At 48.1% G+C, this 16660-nt stretch overlaps 1 protein-coding gene across 1 annotated transcript in view; it reads right to left on the reverse strand.

Annotated features, from left to right (window-relative positions):
• Positions 1-16660, reverse strand: part of COL27A1 (collagen, type XXVII, alpha 1) — a gene marked incomplete at its 5' end in the record, with an annotated part of 126906 nt that overhangs the window by 3738 nt on the left and 106508 nt on the right. The window contains 7 exons of the mRNA XM_010294440.1: positions 283-300; positions 1207-1314; positions 1379-1414; positions 2132-2185; positions 2566-2628; positions 3210-3263; positions 7550-7657. Of these exons, the coding sequence (XP_010292742.1) occupies positions 283-300; positions 1207-1314; positions 1379-1414; positions 2132-2185; positions 2566-2628; positions 3210-3263; positions 7550-7657 (441 nt within the window). The remainder of the gene's footprint in view (positions 1-282; positions 301-1206; positions 1315-1378; positions 1415-2131; positions 2186-2565; positions 2629-3209; positions 3264-7549; positions 7658-16660) is intronic.

Consider the following 16660-nt stretch of genomic DNA (forward strand, 5'->3'; position numbering starts at 1 on the left):
CTTTTACAGCATCTTCTCCCTCAAACCCTTCAGGAGACAGGAGGTGGCCCCATTTCGTCCATCTCCCAACTCTGAGGGCATCGGTCTGCACCTGGTCCGTTCCTACTGCATCCCTTGTTTCCAGTTTTCAGCTCCTTAACTATCATTAATGCCATATCCCCAGGTACTTATCACATTCCCTGTATGCACAATTACCCACCCTGCAGCTTTACATTTGCCAAAAGCAGCTGTTTTATTTAAATAAAAGATATTCGTCAGAAAAAAGTGATTTTGAATACTCACCCTTGGACCTTGCAGACCCTGCAGAGAAAAAAAAAACAGAAAGAAAAAGGGAAGAAGCTGTTAGAAGATGCTCATTAATAAATGAAAATCACCCTGTACATTTACGTGCCGTTCCCGAGGCGCCTGTGCTGGGAGGACAGTGAGAACAGGGGCCCAAGGGCCATGGCAGAGAGGTGGTTGCCGCGAAGGACGCCGATGGCCCTGGCAGCAGCAAATGCTTGCTCTGGGGCTCAAGTCCCCGCCAGCACGCTGTCCTCTGCCGTGCCCACGGACGGGGGAAACGGTGAGCAAGAAGAAACAGAGGCAGCACCCTGGCTTGTTAGAAATGTGCACTGGGATTTTTGGTGCCTGGGGGCCGTTTGTTTCGGAGAGGTCTCGTTTGAAGAAGGCATGAACCAGCCTTCTGCACCGGCTACCAGCTGTGTTTGCCGGGCTCCCATGCCTGGGCCAAGCCCCCGCGGGCAGGAACAACCACCGGTTGCTAAAGGAAGAAACCCGGAGAGCGGGGGGACCCGTGTTGTGGGTCACGAGGATGAACGACACGTATCCAGTATACCCCACACATCCCCTGTATGGCGAGAACACCACGGAGCTACGAGGAGGTGTAAAAGTCCGTCGGAGTCCCTGCAAGGAGGTGCCAGAGGAAGCAGAAGGCGAGAGGCTGCCCTGGCACTGCTGCCCCAGCTGGCCCGGGCCTTGCTGCCCCGGCTGCGGGGGCTGCAGCCGGGCAACGTGGCCGTGCAGGCAGGTCCTGTGCCCCCGGCAGGACCAGCCTGGGGCTTCTTGGGCTGCCTTTCACTGCGGTTTGTTCCTGGAGGCGTCTGTAAAGCGTTAGCTTTTGCTGTGTAATTGGGTTAAGTGATTGGAAATGGTAGCAGCAGAGTGCACTTACATAGGCGCACGCGTGGATGTGCGTGCACATACGTGCGTGTGCACGTGTATAGATGTGTATGTCTTGCCCTCGTGGGAGCCTGATGCCACCACGATGAGCCAGAGCCCACGCGGGTGCAGCGGAGCCCAGCGTGGCTCTCGCTATTTCAAAGAGAGGGACCCTCTCACCGGCAGGATGCACCCAGGGGTGCAGACCAGCACTCACCGTTTCTCCGCGGCTGCCTTTGTCTCCCTTGGGCCCCTGTTAAAGCACAGGAGGTGACTGTTAGCAAGCTGCACTGCCTGCCTGTGTTGCCACCCAGAAGCTGCTTGCGAGGACCCAAGTGCATCTCTAAAGAACGCAGCTCAGGTTGTCATATTGGTCCACCCATCCCGAGGCAAAAAATAGCCACTACTGGATGTTTCAGCAGTGTCCAAGTTCATCTTACTGGTTTCCATCTCTGCCAGTAGCAGCCTCTGTACTGAACTCTGAGTAGCTTCACGCTTGTGTTTTTACGAAGCGCTGACCTGTGTTCATTGCCTTTGGCATTTTGGGGCAGGCAGGGATTTTCAACACTTCCCAGAATTACGCTGTTCCCAGTTTACATTTACCAGTCTTCCTCCCCGCCACCCGCCGCTGTGTTTTTTGCTCTCCCCCAGGCCAAGTTCTTTGGAAAATCTGGCAGCTTGCTTTTGAAAAACTGCAGTAACATTCTTGTCTTCTAGACTGAGCAAATCTATCAGAAAACTTGCACTTAGGTAGAGTTGTTCCTCACTTTTAAGCTAATAATCTCTCTGGAGCTATATATGCAGCCAGAGACTAAACCTGCACTTATTTCAAGCTGCTCATCTTAAAGACCATTTTGTTTCCCTTGTTACAGCAGGACTTGGGATTTACTTATGCTGGCCTCAAGCATCTCAGATCTCAAACATTATGCTCTTCTGAAAAATACAGGCAGAAAAAAAAGCAGATACTTACCGGGCTTCCCATGGGACCCTGAATGCCAAGCGGACCAATAATTCCTTCTTTTCCCTAGAAAAGAAAAAGATACACGTGAACCATCGCACGTCGCTTCTACCGCAGCAGACCCAGCGAAGGCACTTGAATCTCTTTGCCGCTTTTCAGCAACATGATCGTGGTATTGGCTGTAGCTGAAATAAAAAAACGTTTCGGAATGCAAGTCCAAAGACACAAGCCCTCACAGTACAGTTGTCACAACCCAAGTAGAAATTCCAGAAATAGAAAGATTTCAGTGTAGCATCTCCGAGGCAGAAGAGCCCCGTGCACGTGTCTGCCAGGCACGCGGCGAACAGTGCTCTGCGCTCCGTATAGCACCCTGCAGCCTCACAGAAATAGAGGACGGAGGAAGGAAGAAAATCCTCCCAAACCAAACAAACTAAAAAACCACTCACCATGAGACCTGGCGGCCCACGTGGTCCCTGGATGCCTTTGAAACCAAGGTCTCCTGGGGGGCCCTGGAAGCAAAAATGAGACACCAGGTCCCCTGAATAAACATATTCCGTGTTTATGCCCTTGCTGCAAGGACAGAGGTGCTGCCTCTTGTCTACGGGAATGGGAAGGTCCAATTTTAAAAAAATTCTTTTCCCACTGCTGTTTTGCAAGCCCTTTACTTTCTACAGAAAAGAAACCGGTCCCCCTTCACCAGGAGAATTATAAGCTGATAAAATGAGTCTAAATTTCAAATCAAGGCTCTCAACATTAGGAACGCGTATCGTGTCTCAGGTACAGACTGATGACTGATGCTGGAAATACAAGTGTCTGAAAGAGGTTCAGGTGGGGAGAACAGCTCTGGGGTCTATAAGACAGCCTTTTTCCCTCTACTGTCTACCCATTTTAACAGGAATAAGCTCCAACACAGCACATGGAAACACACACTCATTTAAGAAATGAAGATGCATAAGCTAAAGAAAGCTGGAATCACAATTCAATTTCAATAGTTTTTGCAGAGCTCCTAATAAAGTCTTACAAGTATTGCCTTGTCTGTCCCCAGTAAAGCGAGACTAGAAAGCCAAGTGGTCACAAGACAGCCTCTTACCTTTGGCCCAAACATGCCCGCAATCCCTGGAAATCCTGCCTCGCCAAAGTCTCCCTGCAAAAAAGACCCAAGCCAAATACAAGAACAACAGTAAGTTCACATTGAACAGCCGGTCACTCGAAGACATGCCAAGAGTTTAGCAGCTTCAGAGAAAGAGAAATCCATTAGTATTCTTCAGTCTAATACAGGACTGATGAGAAAGAAGTATCAAAGAAATCTGAAGGAGGAATTACACAAAAATCCAGCAGCTCTCACAGACTCATAGGTTACTCAGATCTCATAGACTAAGCCTTTTTGCCCCCAAAATGGGAGGCATTTCTACACTATTTCTAGCAGATGCTTGCCTAGCTTGGACCACAGTCAGCAGAAGCAGGATGGAGAGCATCTACACTGGGATTGATCTTGGAAGTTCACGCTGCAAAAAAACAGCTTGAAAGCCCTTTAGACCAAGCTCTTTTATTTCTAATACGAATTGGACTGACCGACTAAAGGATAATTTCAAACTATGCTTATGCAAACTGTCAAAAAAGTGCATGTTCCTACAACATAACCTCCCACTCAAACCCAGGAAAACCGTGCACATTCCCTAATTCTTTTCTTATTCAACCCTGTAGGGATTTTTGCTCAATTTCTTAAGAAAAATAATAATAAAATATTTGGAAGGCCATCAGGCTTGGATTAGCACATAGCATGCACTCTGAGAATAAACCCCCCCACACACACTGGGTAGCATGTCCTTATATAAACACCCTCATTTCACCGTGTTTGAGATGTATGTCCTTTGATATTTCCGGACTTCTCAGATGTCAAAATGCGAAATGATTCAATGTTAAAAGAAACGGGGCAGAAACATACACCAGATGATTTATCTACAGTCTTAGGAATATCAGAGATGGAAAAGGCTTGTTTGGACTCTCGGCAGGACTATGATGACCCATGCTGGATTGTGCTTTACGGGATGTTTTACAATGTCTTGTTCAGCCCAGCTGTAAATGACTCAAGCGATGGGGTTTTCACCACCTCTATTACAAGGCTATTCCGGAGTCAGTCCAGAGACTTCACTGTTAGGAAGTTTTTCCTGCCACGACAGTGAGAAACTGCTTGGCAAGAAAGGGTTTGGTTGGACTCGGTGGAGCATAAGAAAGTTTCCAAGGATACAAATTGATTTAACTGCCCATTTATGGATACTGGAAAGGAAAACTGCTACTAATGGAGGGCTAAGGTCTTTCCTGCATTAAGATAACCAGCCAAGCCTTCTTTCGAGAAGAATTTTGGACAAAAGAAATGGGAACTCAGAAGGGTTTAAATGCCATGGAGTCATCCCAGCTAAGGGGACCTGATCACTAGTTATGCAGCAAGGTAAGCAGTGGCAATACTGGGCAAGTGAACCTGCCACTTGTGGACACGAGAGGCAAAATGATAGGTTATTGTGCTGTTGGCTACTGTCTTTCAGCTTGAAGACTGCCATCACAGGGTTTAGATAAAATATACAAACAAATATATATTAATTGCCGTAGTTTGGGTTCATCTTGTCCCTTGTTTTCTGTTAGTCCTAATCTCTCTTTTCCCCAGGTTAGTTTTACATCTGTGGTCTAACTAGACCCTCTGATGGTGGTCCCAATCTAAATAGCTTAAGTATTCTCAATATAGCCTCAGGCTGAGGGCCACAGCAATGCTCCGAGGGCTGGAACAGCTCTGCTGGGAGGACAGGCTGGGAGAGCTGGGGGGGCTCAGCCTGGAGCAGAGAAGGCTCCGGGGAGACCTTCCTGCAGCTGCCGGGGTGAGAGGGGCTGGGGAGAAAGATGGGGACAGAGTTTTTAGCAGGGCCTGTAGCGATAGGACAAGGGGTGATGGTTTTAAACTGGAAGAGGGCAGATTTAGACTAGATATAGAGAAGAAATTTTTGACAATGAGGGTGGTGAACCCCTGGCCCGGGTTTCCCAGAGAGGTGGTGGATGCCTCATCCCTGGAACCATCCCAGGTCAGGCTGGCCGGGGCTGTGAGCAACCTGCTCTGGTTGGAGATGTCCCTGCTCACCGCAGGGGGGATGGACTAGACGACCTTTAAAAGTGCCTTCCAACCCAAACTGTTCTATGATTTGATGATACTGTGATCAGTGCTAAACTGGGCAACCCCACCAGCACAATAAAGAAAAGCAGTAAGGATTAGGAGCCTGCCTTGGAGGCTTTGACTGAGGGCTCTCGGTGTTTCTCCCACAGCGTGCTCTGAACTCGCAGCTCCACCGCCCTCAAATCTGCACCGATGACGCCTGATCCTGCACCTCCTGCCTGACCCAGCAGAGCTACAGACTGTCCTTTGCACCTTTCGGATGGCTTGGAGTGAAGAATTCACCTCCTACACTCAACACCTCCCACAGGCTCCATGGCTCTCGTAACAGCTCTCACCGGAGACACTGCTGAGGGCTGTCTGAGATGGCTCTGCAGCCCAGCTGCCAACACGCACCACGGCCTTGTACCCGCAGGCACGAGGATGACGTGAGCAGCCATGCTGTCCTGGGGAATGCAGGTGTGGGGTGGACACCTCTGGGCACAAGTGAGCCGTGAAGAGCAGGGAAGTGTGCACGCTGGAGAGAGCTGTGCCGACGGTCCTGCACTCACACGTAAGCTGGCTACGGGTTCCCCTGTAAAAGACCCTCCCAGGGCCCACCCTGCCATCCCAGCCTGCGGATCTGCACTCTCTTCTGCGGGAGACAGCTTGGAATCAGGGCTGATCAGCTCAGTTCGTCACTAACCGGCTGTCCTTTGGGTCCCAGATCACCAGGGCTCCCTGGAAGGCCTGTTCCTCCTGATGATCCTCGCTTCCCTGTTTGGCCAGTCTGCCCAGGCAATCCTCTTTCACCCTAAAAATAACAGAATTCAAGTAATTCCAAAGACAAGAGCTAAATATAACAACACTCAGCCGAAATGGCCATAGATGGAAAGCTGGAAAAGCGTGGTTCATTGGGATAAGGAATGTGGTTTCATCAGGAGATGCCTCAGGTCACCGAAGGTGGATTGCTGCAGGATGCACAGTGTGAGACCAGCGACGGGCACGACTGCATCCCCTCCTGAGCTTCTCGCAGAGCAGGAGCTTCAGCAGAGCTGGACCGCCCGCATCGGGGCTAAGAACAGCAAGGGGGTGAAATGTCCTCTGTCTCTACTTCCGTATGTTGTCTGTCCTGCCCTGCAGCTTCTCATAATCTCTTCCCCCCAGCAGGCTAGCAATGGATGATTAATCCATCTAAAATGTTGAAGACATGCCAAGACTTCAGCTGGAGGACTTCAGTCCTGAGGCTGCAAAGCCAACATTTGCCCTGGCACCAACTCCACAACTTAAGGGCAAGAGAGGGGCTTCTGAGAGCCAGCACCACGCTGTGCTCCCCACCTCTTCCCCTTGGCGGATGCCAGGACCAGCACAAGCCCCAGCTACTCCATCTGGGGCGGTCTGGGAGAGAGGGGCAAAGGCAGCGAGAGCCTAGCATGGGGATGAGCAGCTGGAGAAGGGCAAGAAATTTCCCTGGAGCCAGGGAAATAATGTCATATTGACACAAGGGTCTTTCAGTCATTGCTGGTAGCGGCCTGTTATTCTACCCAAGGCAGCTGGAGGGCAGCAAGTGACAGTTTAAGAGTGATGTGTTATGGGAGGCATAATTTAAATCAGCCCTGACAGCCTCTCCAAACCCAGCTGGAGTCTTCCTATTCACAGAGTCTTTCTACAAATGGCTGAATTGCTGCTGGTCCAGTTCAGATCCTGTGACCAGCCTGGACCAGGTCAAGGACCAGCAAGAAACCCCAAGGTCACAAAGCAGCTTGTCCTTGGTTCCACCCAGAGCCCATACTGGTTCCAGCTGTTCCAATCCAGTAAATATATGCTAAAAAACAAGTGCCACAAATTTCCCTTCAGCAGTTCAGGCCTTGCAGGGCGGCAGGTAGAGGATGCCCGAATTTCCCATAGAGTCATCCATCCTGGACATCCTACGGGCAGGCTGTAGCAGTTCCTTTGTAACTTCTCCAAGGCCGTGGTTTTTTAGCCAGATTTCTAATGAAAGAAGGCTAAAGTGTTCCTAGTGTGGGTATGAATAGCAGTAGGTTCCTGAGCTCAGTGAACTTTGACAAAGGCAGAAAGGTCTCTGGGACATTCAGCTGCTGCGAATGTCATGAAAGTGGATGGATGGATGGATGGATGGATGGATGGATGGATGGATGGATGGATGGATGGAAAGATCAGCCTCTAGCTAAGTGAAAGATGGCAGCAGGATTTGAGACTTCATTAGACTGTGGAGACAACAGGCTCACGTACTGGATCGCTTGTTGCAGTATCTTAGGGAGTCAGAAACTCACCTTGAATCCTGGTGGTCCCTGTGCCCCAGGGAGTCCTGGAATGCCAGGGTTCCCTCTTTTGCCTGGCATCCCTGTCACACCTTCTTCCCCATCATCACCCTGCTCTCCCTAGAAAAGAAACCCAGAAGAGGTTATAAAACAAGATGCTCTTTCCACCTCTGCACAGCTTCTGGGGGGACAGGGGAGTGGTGTGATTCTGCCTGCAGCAAGCACCAGGCATCGGGGCATGGGTGGGTCTGCAGAGATGTTTATAGAAGTCTGTGCATGCAAGTATCTGTCAGGCTAGAAACACCGGTTTATTCACAGACTTTGCCATGCAAAGGCAGCTGCTGCCTCTATGTGCACGTGAGATATGAAGAGGAGCGTATGATCCGCTCTGGGTACACGTGAACTGGAATATCTACAGCTGGACTGCATCCATTTCTTGTGTGCTACCTTTTAGTTTTCCAGCTCCTAAGTTGTGTTTGCTATTGATGCTATAAGGTTACAACTACAAACTCACAGGCATCCCAGGCACGCCATCCTTCCCAGGCACTCCGTCCACTCCAGGGGCACCCTCTTGACCCTGCCTTCCCACCACTCCTCGAGGACCTGGTAGCCCAAGGATGCCCTAAAATCACAAAGTTGTTAGTGATGGAGCTACCAGACAGCATTTGCTGGGGCAGAAAATTGAATTTTTACCTACCGGTGAGCCTCTGCTCCCTGCATTGCCCTGTGCTCCTTGCTTTCCTTTCTGACCCTGCAAGTAAAAGAAGACAGACATCGAAATTTGCAGCAGTTCTAGCACAACTTCACTTGGGAGCCTGACTTCAGGGTGTGCTTTTGGATAATGGTTGGAAAGAGTTTTATAAAAAGGAGATTTATAAAGTCAGTCGCTCCAACACTGGGGAATGAACTGCTATTTGGTTTTATTACAAGTGATTCTTCGTATGTCTTGAGAGTTCTAGGGCAGGAATGAATAGCTAGAAGGCAAGGACCTACATTTTTCCTAATACAGAGCAGATGAGGACAAATAAAGCAGGATGAACTCGAGGGAGGACTCAGTGCGCTGGCAACCATTAGAACAAGATGCTTAAAACTTGCGTCCTCTGTCAGTTCATTGACGGCACAGTGCCGAACCAAGGACCCAGCAAGTCTTCTGCAGGGCATTCAGCAAGAGCTTTTCTCTGCAAGGTAGCGTCCTCTATTTTGGAAAGTTAATGGCAATGAAAAGGGTATCTTGTGTCTAAAATTTGCAGTGCTGCTTTGTGAATAAAGACATAAAAGAAATACTCCTGAGGTTTATTAGCTGTAAAAAGAATTAATTTCTGCAGAATGAATGGAAAACTCAGCCTCATCACCTTCACTAGTGCTCTCTTAGTGAGGTCATGTACTAAAGCACTTTTAAATTGAAGCACTGCATTTTCTGTGCATTGTTTCTCCATCTGCAGAGGACCAGGCAGGCCAGCTACACGAAAGAAATACTCCTGGGGGTGCTTTCTCTGCTATTCATTAGACCCAAAGGCGGTTCCGGATTGTCCATCGATGGGTAGAGTTTATTTATGTTATCGCCTGGTATGCTTTTTGCCAAGAACACCTACTGTAGGTTAAACTATCTTCTGGCATCACCCCAGCAGGGTCAGATTAAAAATCCTGACATCTGCCAAAAGGGAGCAGGAATTTGCTGAGTATTGAGATCACATACTTATGTTTTAGCAAACAAAGTCCCTGATCTGTGAGAATAATTAGCAAGCTGTCATTATAGCCAGATGTGGAGGTAGGAGTAGGTATGAGGTACCCCAATGAACCTTGAAGGACCCATGTGTGCTGTGTTTTCTTGCTCAGTAAGGGGAAGAAGTTAGAGGGACTCTTCCAAGAAACATAAGAACTGCATGGATAAATGGACTCCAAATTTGGAAGGTTTCAAGCCAGAAAAGTTTATGGTCCAAGTGAAAGAGAGAGACACTTGCCTGGCTCAGCCTCCTTAGGGACAGACGAGCCAGCTGTGGCTGGAGGCACCACAAGCAGGGGTATGGGAAAGACAACCCATGGCAGCGACTAAAGACCTGCCCAAGATTCACCCATCATGCTGGAGCTGTAATTGTCTTGATCTTCTCCAGCTCCACAAAGCCAACAAACTATTGGGCTTGGACACTCAAATACATGTTTACAGCCCTCCCACTAGGTTCTTCACAGTCTTTCAAGGCGTAGACCATAGGCCAAATCACACATTGTGGGGAAAAACATGAGAGTCCTCTTAATTAGACAGTTTCTTTAAAGTTGGGACACTATTAATCCACCCTGCTGAAACCTACCACATCACCTTTGGATCCCTTTGCTCCTGGCTGGCCTGGTGGTCCAGGATCCCCCTACAAAACATCAGCAAGAAAAATCTGCTTGAAATTCTCTTCTGGCAGTATCTTGCATGAAGTACAAAGAACAGCATTTTTTGTGCCCTGACAACGCTGACCGTATGGAAACAATTCAGGGGAACAGCCTGTGCTCAGACAGGCCTCCTGGGGAAAAAGGAGCAAGGAACTGTCTCCAGAGAGCATTTAACAGAGTGTCAACTGGAGAAGAAGCAACGCTACCCCCTCACTCGGGTGGTGTTTGTGTTCGTGGAAATCATTCACTACATTCCAGGTGGTGCCTAGAAAACAGTGCTGAGAAGTGGGCAGGAAGGAGCCTGTTTTGAGAAAGGTACTGCAGAAGCTAAGTGCAGAATGAGTAGTTTATACACCGACTACATCTTTGGTGTTGGTACTACCTCCCTTTTGCATGCTGCAGCCCTTTCCTTGGTTTTGCCTGCATGTCAGTTATTGGAGAGCTACCTATGGAGGAGTAAAGCAGAGAGATATTTCACTACTCTTTTATGGGTCTCTTCCCCATCACACACATCTCCATCTCTTCTTCTGGCCATCCAGGGGTTTTTTGCGTGTATTTGTGTCAGGGACAATTTTTGTACTAATATCAAAGAAATGGTACACACCTGCAGAGCTCTCCTTCTTCAGCTTGTTTGAGAGCCACATATTTCTAACGTTTCTTTACTAAAGACAATCCAAACCTCCTGCTTCCATGTGAAACACTGACATCTGAGGGTCTACCATCCCTCAGAATAAACTACATCTACTGGGGAATGCAGCAGCTCTACCCATTTCTAGGCCATATGACAGACCAGTAAGATTTTACCCCAGAATAGAATCTGTTTTTCTTCCCAGCAGCCCCACAAAGAATGGGTATTGATTCAACTCTATTTCCCAATAGAAACTACATTTAATGTGCTGCTGCACTCACAGTTGCAATAGTCACATATACAAATTAGACGCTGCTGTATATAGCAAGGGAATAAAAAGTCCTTCCCTTAAATTTGGATTTAATTTAGTCTCTCATAAATGCACTGGTTTGAGAGGAAACACCTTGCAGGCAGAATAATATGGTCTTGCCACACGCTGGACCAGCTCTCACCAGCGGCATGCCAAATGCATCATTTCCAAGCAGACCCTTCCACTGTCATTGTCATCTCCTACTGCCCATCTCCTAAGATTTCTCAACCCTCTTGAATGGTTCAGAAAAGACAGTTTTGGAGACAGGCTTCTGGGAGTGCTCCCTGTTCAGTCACCCATTTATTAGTCTCAACATGTGACTCAAAATGCCCGTTCTATAGGCCAGGCTTATGGAAATGCACACGTTGCATTGCACAGCTCACCACACATTCCTTACTGCAGCCCTTCCCACCTTCCTTCCTTTTGCATCTGTTTTTCACATGCCCGTGACATTGGGTAGCTTACAATAAAGCAGCATCTCTTACAGGTAAGCCTTGCTGTCCAGGTTTTCCTCTTTCTCCGTCAAGGCCTTCTTGACCCTTAAATAAAAAACAGAGAGGGAACGTGCGTTCGTTCTGGGGTACTTTTGCGGCAATGGGAAACAAAAATGGATGTTAACATGCTGTATGGGGCAGGAGAAGATATACCTATCTGCATTCTGCTAACATAGAAACGTTGAAGCTTGCGGGTAGTGTACCTGCTCCCATGGATATGCATTGGAAAGAAATAGTTAAGAGGAACTGCTAATCACCATCTAAGCAGTAAAGAAGGCTTTCTGATGCATCCCTAAATACACACAGCACTAAAGTAAGTGAACAGTTGGAGACTGCTGTTGTACAACATAAGGCAGCAGCACCGCTACCCTGGAGAATTTAAACTCTTCTGTACATTACCGTAATGGGTTGCTCCGATCAGCTGCTTTTGGATGCAGGTAAGACATAGTCCACAGACCCTTTGCAGATCATCACCAATCAGCTGTCCCACAAAGTGGGCATCAGGAGCACAAGGGAGTAATTCGTAACCCCGGTCTTGCTTTTAAGAGATATCCTGATAAGATTTTGGAAATTTCCAAACCTCCAAGTTAACAGAGATCTTCCCATGAAAGAATCTACAGCCACGGGCACATCAGGCTTGAATTTTGTCCAGCATTGACATGACCTCTCTTGTACACATCTTCCCCAGGGTATTTCCTTGATAATCACAAATACCTCTGATGAGATGGTCCTGCTCATTCTTTCAGTCCAGTGTGCTCAGGCAGGTGCATGGCATTGTGAGATGCTGACCTGCAGGACCTGTATTTGCCTTCAGCAAAATTTTTACCACTTTAGGTAAAGATATCTGAATTACTCCCGGTTTGAAACACAGCCATGTGCTGTGGTTGACAAGGGACAACTGTGGGTTATGAATCGTGACTACTGGGCAAAGGGTAGTCCTTCTGTGAGCTGATGCAGATTGGAGGCACTTCCCTAAGACAAACACTTCTGAATCATCTATTTGGAATAAGACTCACAGGATAGCCAGGGTCTCCAGGCTCCCCTCGATCACCTCTGTCACCAACAGGGCCCTAAAACAACACAGCGAAAACTTAAGGTGGATATAAGCAACTTGTCATCTGCAATATCTCAATGGCTTGTGCATATTCTACAAGAAAGGAAACAACCCAACTAATCCCCTTGCAAAAATCAGCCCAGGGTTGAATAAAAAAGGGATTTAAGATCTTACTCTGTCTCCAGGTGGTCCCTGTGGGCCTTCTACCTTCCCGTCATCACCTTGTTCTCCCTGTGAATAAAAATGCTAGTGTTAATATAGACAGCAGATTATATGGCAGATGCTTCTGTACTGACCCGATCCAGTCCTCCCGTATCATGGGCCCCTAAGTCTAGGTCTCTGTTGAATTTATTAACTTTTCATCTAAAGAAAGCCTAAACAATTTTTTGTTTGTTTGTTTCACAACCTGGAGTACACTGACTCTTTGCATCGCTTTCCTGGTTTCTTTGGTGGTTGAGCCTGCCTGGTCTAACTGTCCTCCCAAAGGAACCAGGTGCAAACGGTTATTTTCAACAATTCCTAAAACTAAGCAAGAAGCATGTAATTATGACAACATGGGAAATAGTTCCCTGCCTCTGAATTCTATTGCCAACAGTCAAACCAAACTCTTTAATCAAGCATTTCCCCACTGTCACTGAGTGCTGCCTGGGCTGTCATGGGAACAAGGGTGGTCTGGATGGGCTCCCTGGTCATGTGCCACTATCGTGGGCTTGTCTTACAATTGATCAGGTGAAAGGGTCAGCCCCTTACACACTCGCTGCGTGAGCAGCTCCACTCGTTGATGGGATGCTCCACTGCAAGAGCTCAGAGCTCATGGTTTGGCTGGTAGATAACATCACCCGGATTATTTATAACTGAGGTCTCTCTAAAACATCCACAGAGATCCCTCAAGACTTAACACAGACACTATCTTTTTTAATTCTGTTGTATAAGTCACTCAGGGTCGTGGTGTCCTATTTTCTCTGGAGTCTAGCTCAGAGACGGCTGTTTCTTTGCTCCCCATAGAAGAGAGCTACATTCCAGCTCCTCCAGTTTTTGGCTTCATATCAGTGAGTCTTTGGCATTCTGGCTCCTTAGGATGAACATGTCTCAGAGCTCCTTTGATGTTGCAGCTACTGGAGATGGGAAGTCTGGGGGGTTCTGGCACAGCAGAGCTGCTGTGTTTGGAGTGCTTGAGGTGCTCCTAGAGCCTTGAACATCCAAATCTCCATAGCTATGTAGAGCCAAGTTTTCCACAGACTTCTGTAATTCTCAGTGGTTGCATCAGCCCTTTTTGGTGTATTTACAACTGTCTTTGACTTTCTCTCTGGGCTACTCCCATCTTCTGTTTGAGTTGCAGCTGGTGATAGTAAGGGTGCTTAGGCAATTTCTCAGTGATCCTGCCTCTGGGAGAAGGCATTTGGAGTGCTTTGCTTGTATGTGATGTTTGGTAATGACACACCTGGAGCAATGAATAACCCTCAGTGAAAAAACTCAGAGAGTGGAGCCAATAGATTCTGTTCTGTAGGAACTGGGTCATGGCTTGCAATCAGGGCTGTGCTGCTGCTGAGAGACTTCTGACTGAAGTCAGACCCACACTGACTTCTCACGGGCTGAGCACCAGCACTGACATTTACAGCTTGGTAGAACAAGGCTCAAGGTTTGGCAAAATCTCTTGCAGTTAACCTGAACAGGTAGCAAAGAGCTCAGTGCATCTTTCTCCATTACATGCTTGATGACGGTGGCATTTTCTTTCTCTGCTGCTGCGACATGTGTTGGATGAATGTTGCCAGGATTTCATATATACTCATGGGTTATAGTTATACCGTCCTTAAGAGTTCGTGTGCTGGGTGGAGTACTCCAGCATACTTGTCCAGGGTTTTGGGGAGGCATCATCATGGTAGAAGAAATATATAGGGAGAAACTGTGCCAGGATGGCTTAAGGATATAGTACTGAGCAATATGGATGGAGAAATTTGGGTGGCCGAGTAGAGAGAAAGAAAAGTAATGCCTAACAGGCTCTGCCAACAGTTTCCAGTGCTACTGAACTTGCTGGTTGAAGTCAGCAGCAGAATACCTGGCAACTGGTTTGCTTTCTAGCCACTATCAAAGGAATGTAGGCTAGAAGGGAAACAAAGCCACCATTTCTCAACTCTCAGGGAAAAAATCCCAGTATACTTGTTACTATGCAGAAGTCCTGGCACTGATTGCTTCTTCCCAAACAGGATGTGAACACCTTGCCGTTTGGGAGCTGAGACAAGCGTGATGAACTTAAAGAAAGCTCATAACTCTGGGGACCCTTGAAGAGCATCAAGACTCACACTTTCACCCCAAGACTGAGTTGTGGCTTTGTGTCCCCTTGAGCCTAATTCCTACCTTGTCTTTATTCTTCTAACTGAGAAAATCCTGCAGCCTGGTCAGCTCTAGGACTGCGAGACTGAGCTCCTCCAGGACTTCCTGATGCCTCAGCTGCTCAAGAGGGAGATGAAAGGTCTGTGCTAATTCTTTGGAAAGTTACAGTGAAAAAAAGTTAGAGTAAAGGGCAGCAAAGTAAACATGTTGGGATACAAATGGAAAATGCATGGAGAATAAGGGAAGGCTTGTTGTTGTTGGCTCCTGTCCCAAAGTGAGATACACCAGTTTGTAATTTTTAAAAGGATCCCATCTGGACTGCTTTAAGCAGCTGCCAAGTGCAGGCGTCTGCTCTGAGCAAGGCCTCTTTGAGGAGCTGTAAACGTATTAAATGCGGCGGAGTAGCTGGCTGGTATGGCACAAGGGAGCTGGATTCCACAGTAATGCCTCTCACCGAGCCGCTTTCCTCTCTGGAAAAGGGGAGACCTTCCTTCAGCACAGCTCGGTTTACCACGTTGTTTAAAGCTCGCAGAGCAGTCACGGTTCATTTTTAGTTTTCTCTTAATTTCTCAGATTCAGGCTTCCATTTTCATGTTTGCACGCATGTGCAAGGTTACAGATGTCTGGAGGGAAAGAATCTGTCTCTCCTTAGGCTGGGATCCTGGCAACGCTTAGGCGATAAGAAGGAAGGATGTATAAGAGAACTTAGATGTGAGACTTTGTGGAGCACCTGGATGCTGCGGGAAATGGTGCTGGTGGCTCAGCACGTGATACTGTGCTGTCCTCGTTCATCTGGAGCTGCTCCCCAGCAAGGTGCCAGCAGACCCGCTGACCTTCCAGGAAGACACGAGTGAGATCCGGCTGTCAATGATCATGAACAGATCTGACTGTTCCCAGCAGGATGCATTAGACGCTTTGGTGTCTTTGTCAGGCTTCAGCTTGGATACTCGCATGTAGAATTCATTTTATCATCAGCATTGCTATGCTCTGATGACACAAGGTCCATGTTATCTCCGAGGGATTGCTCTTCTAGCATCCATTTGCAGAAGAATATTTTGTTGATGAAGGGGGGAGCGCTTCACTGAGCACTTCAGATTAATAATTTGGGGAGCATTCACTACTGAAATGATAGGAGCTTTCAAGAAGATGGCAACTTTCAACGTTTTAAAATAAAACAACGGCTGCATTTAAACAACAGAGGTACATATCTGCACATCTCTTACTCCTTCTGCTGTAAGGCCAATGGCTTTTTGCCAGGATGCTCAAGTTGCAACAGTGGGACTGCGAGAAACCTGTGAGAAAGCATTAGAAAGGCTGGGGGTGGAGAGGAAATGCAGCAAGGCAGCGATGGAGATGAGGAGCAGCAGGAACGTCACCAGCTGTTCCTCCATGGATGTGTTTCAGCAGCAGACACCGAGAGAAAAAGCAGTATGACCATTGTTCATCCCAAAGGCAAAATTTCTCAGGCATTGCGAATATGTTAGCGGAAGACAACAGTCCACCCTGCCCCACTGCCTCCCGGCCACCTGCACAAGGAGTCTCCAGGCAAGACAGAGAGCAGCAGGAACAGCGTGTCCCGACACCCAGGAGCCTGAGCTGAAGGGACACGTTCAGGTCCAGCAGAGACAAGCCCTCGGGCTCTCTGTCCCACGAACTCCTTTTCTAAGCAATGAAGCTCCTGCTCGCACAGGTACAGCTGCAATCAGAGGGAAAGCCGAAAGCTCTCTCGGGGATTGGGAGTGAAAAATGAGCGAAAAGAGTTCATGCATGTTCAAAAGAGTCCTCTTCATGGGGACGCCATGACCGACCGGTCCCCATCTCCACCACTTCCCTCCCCACACCGAGCGAGGGAGCATCGCTGCCGCTACTGAAGGCACGTGAGGGGCTCCAGCGGCATTGCGAGAACAGCCAGGGCCGGCTGGGGGGCGCT

The sequence above is a fragment of the Phaethon lepturus genome, unplaced genomic scaffold (genome assembly GCF_000687285.1).
Source record: "Phaethon lepturus isolate BGI_N335 unplaced genomic scaffold, ASM68728v1 scaffold44740, whole genome shotgun sequence".
NCBI lineage: Eukaryota > Metazoa > Chordata > Aves > Phaethontiformes > Phaethontidae > Phaethon > Phaethon lepturus.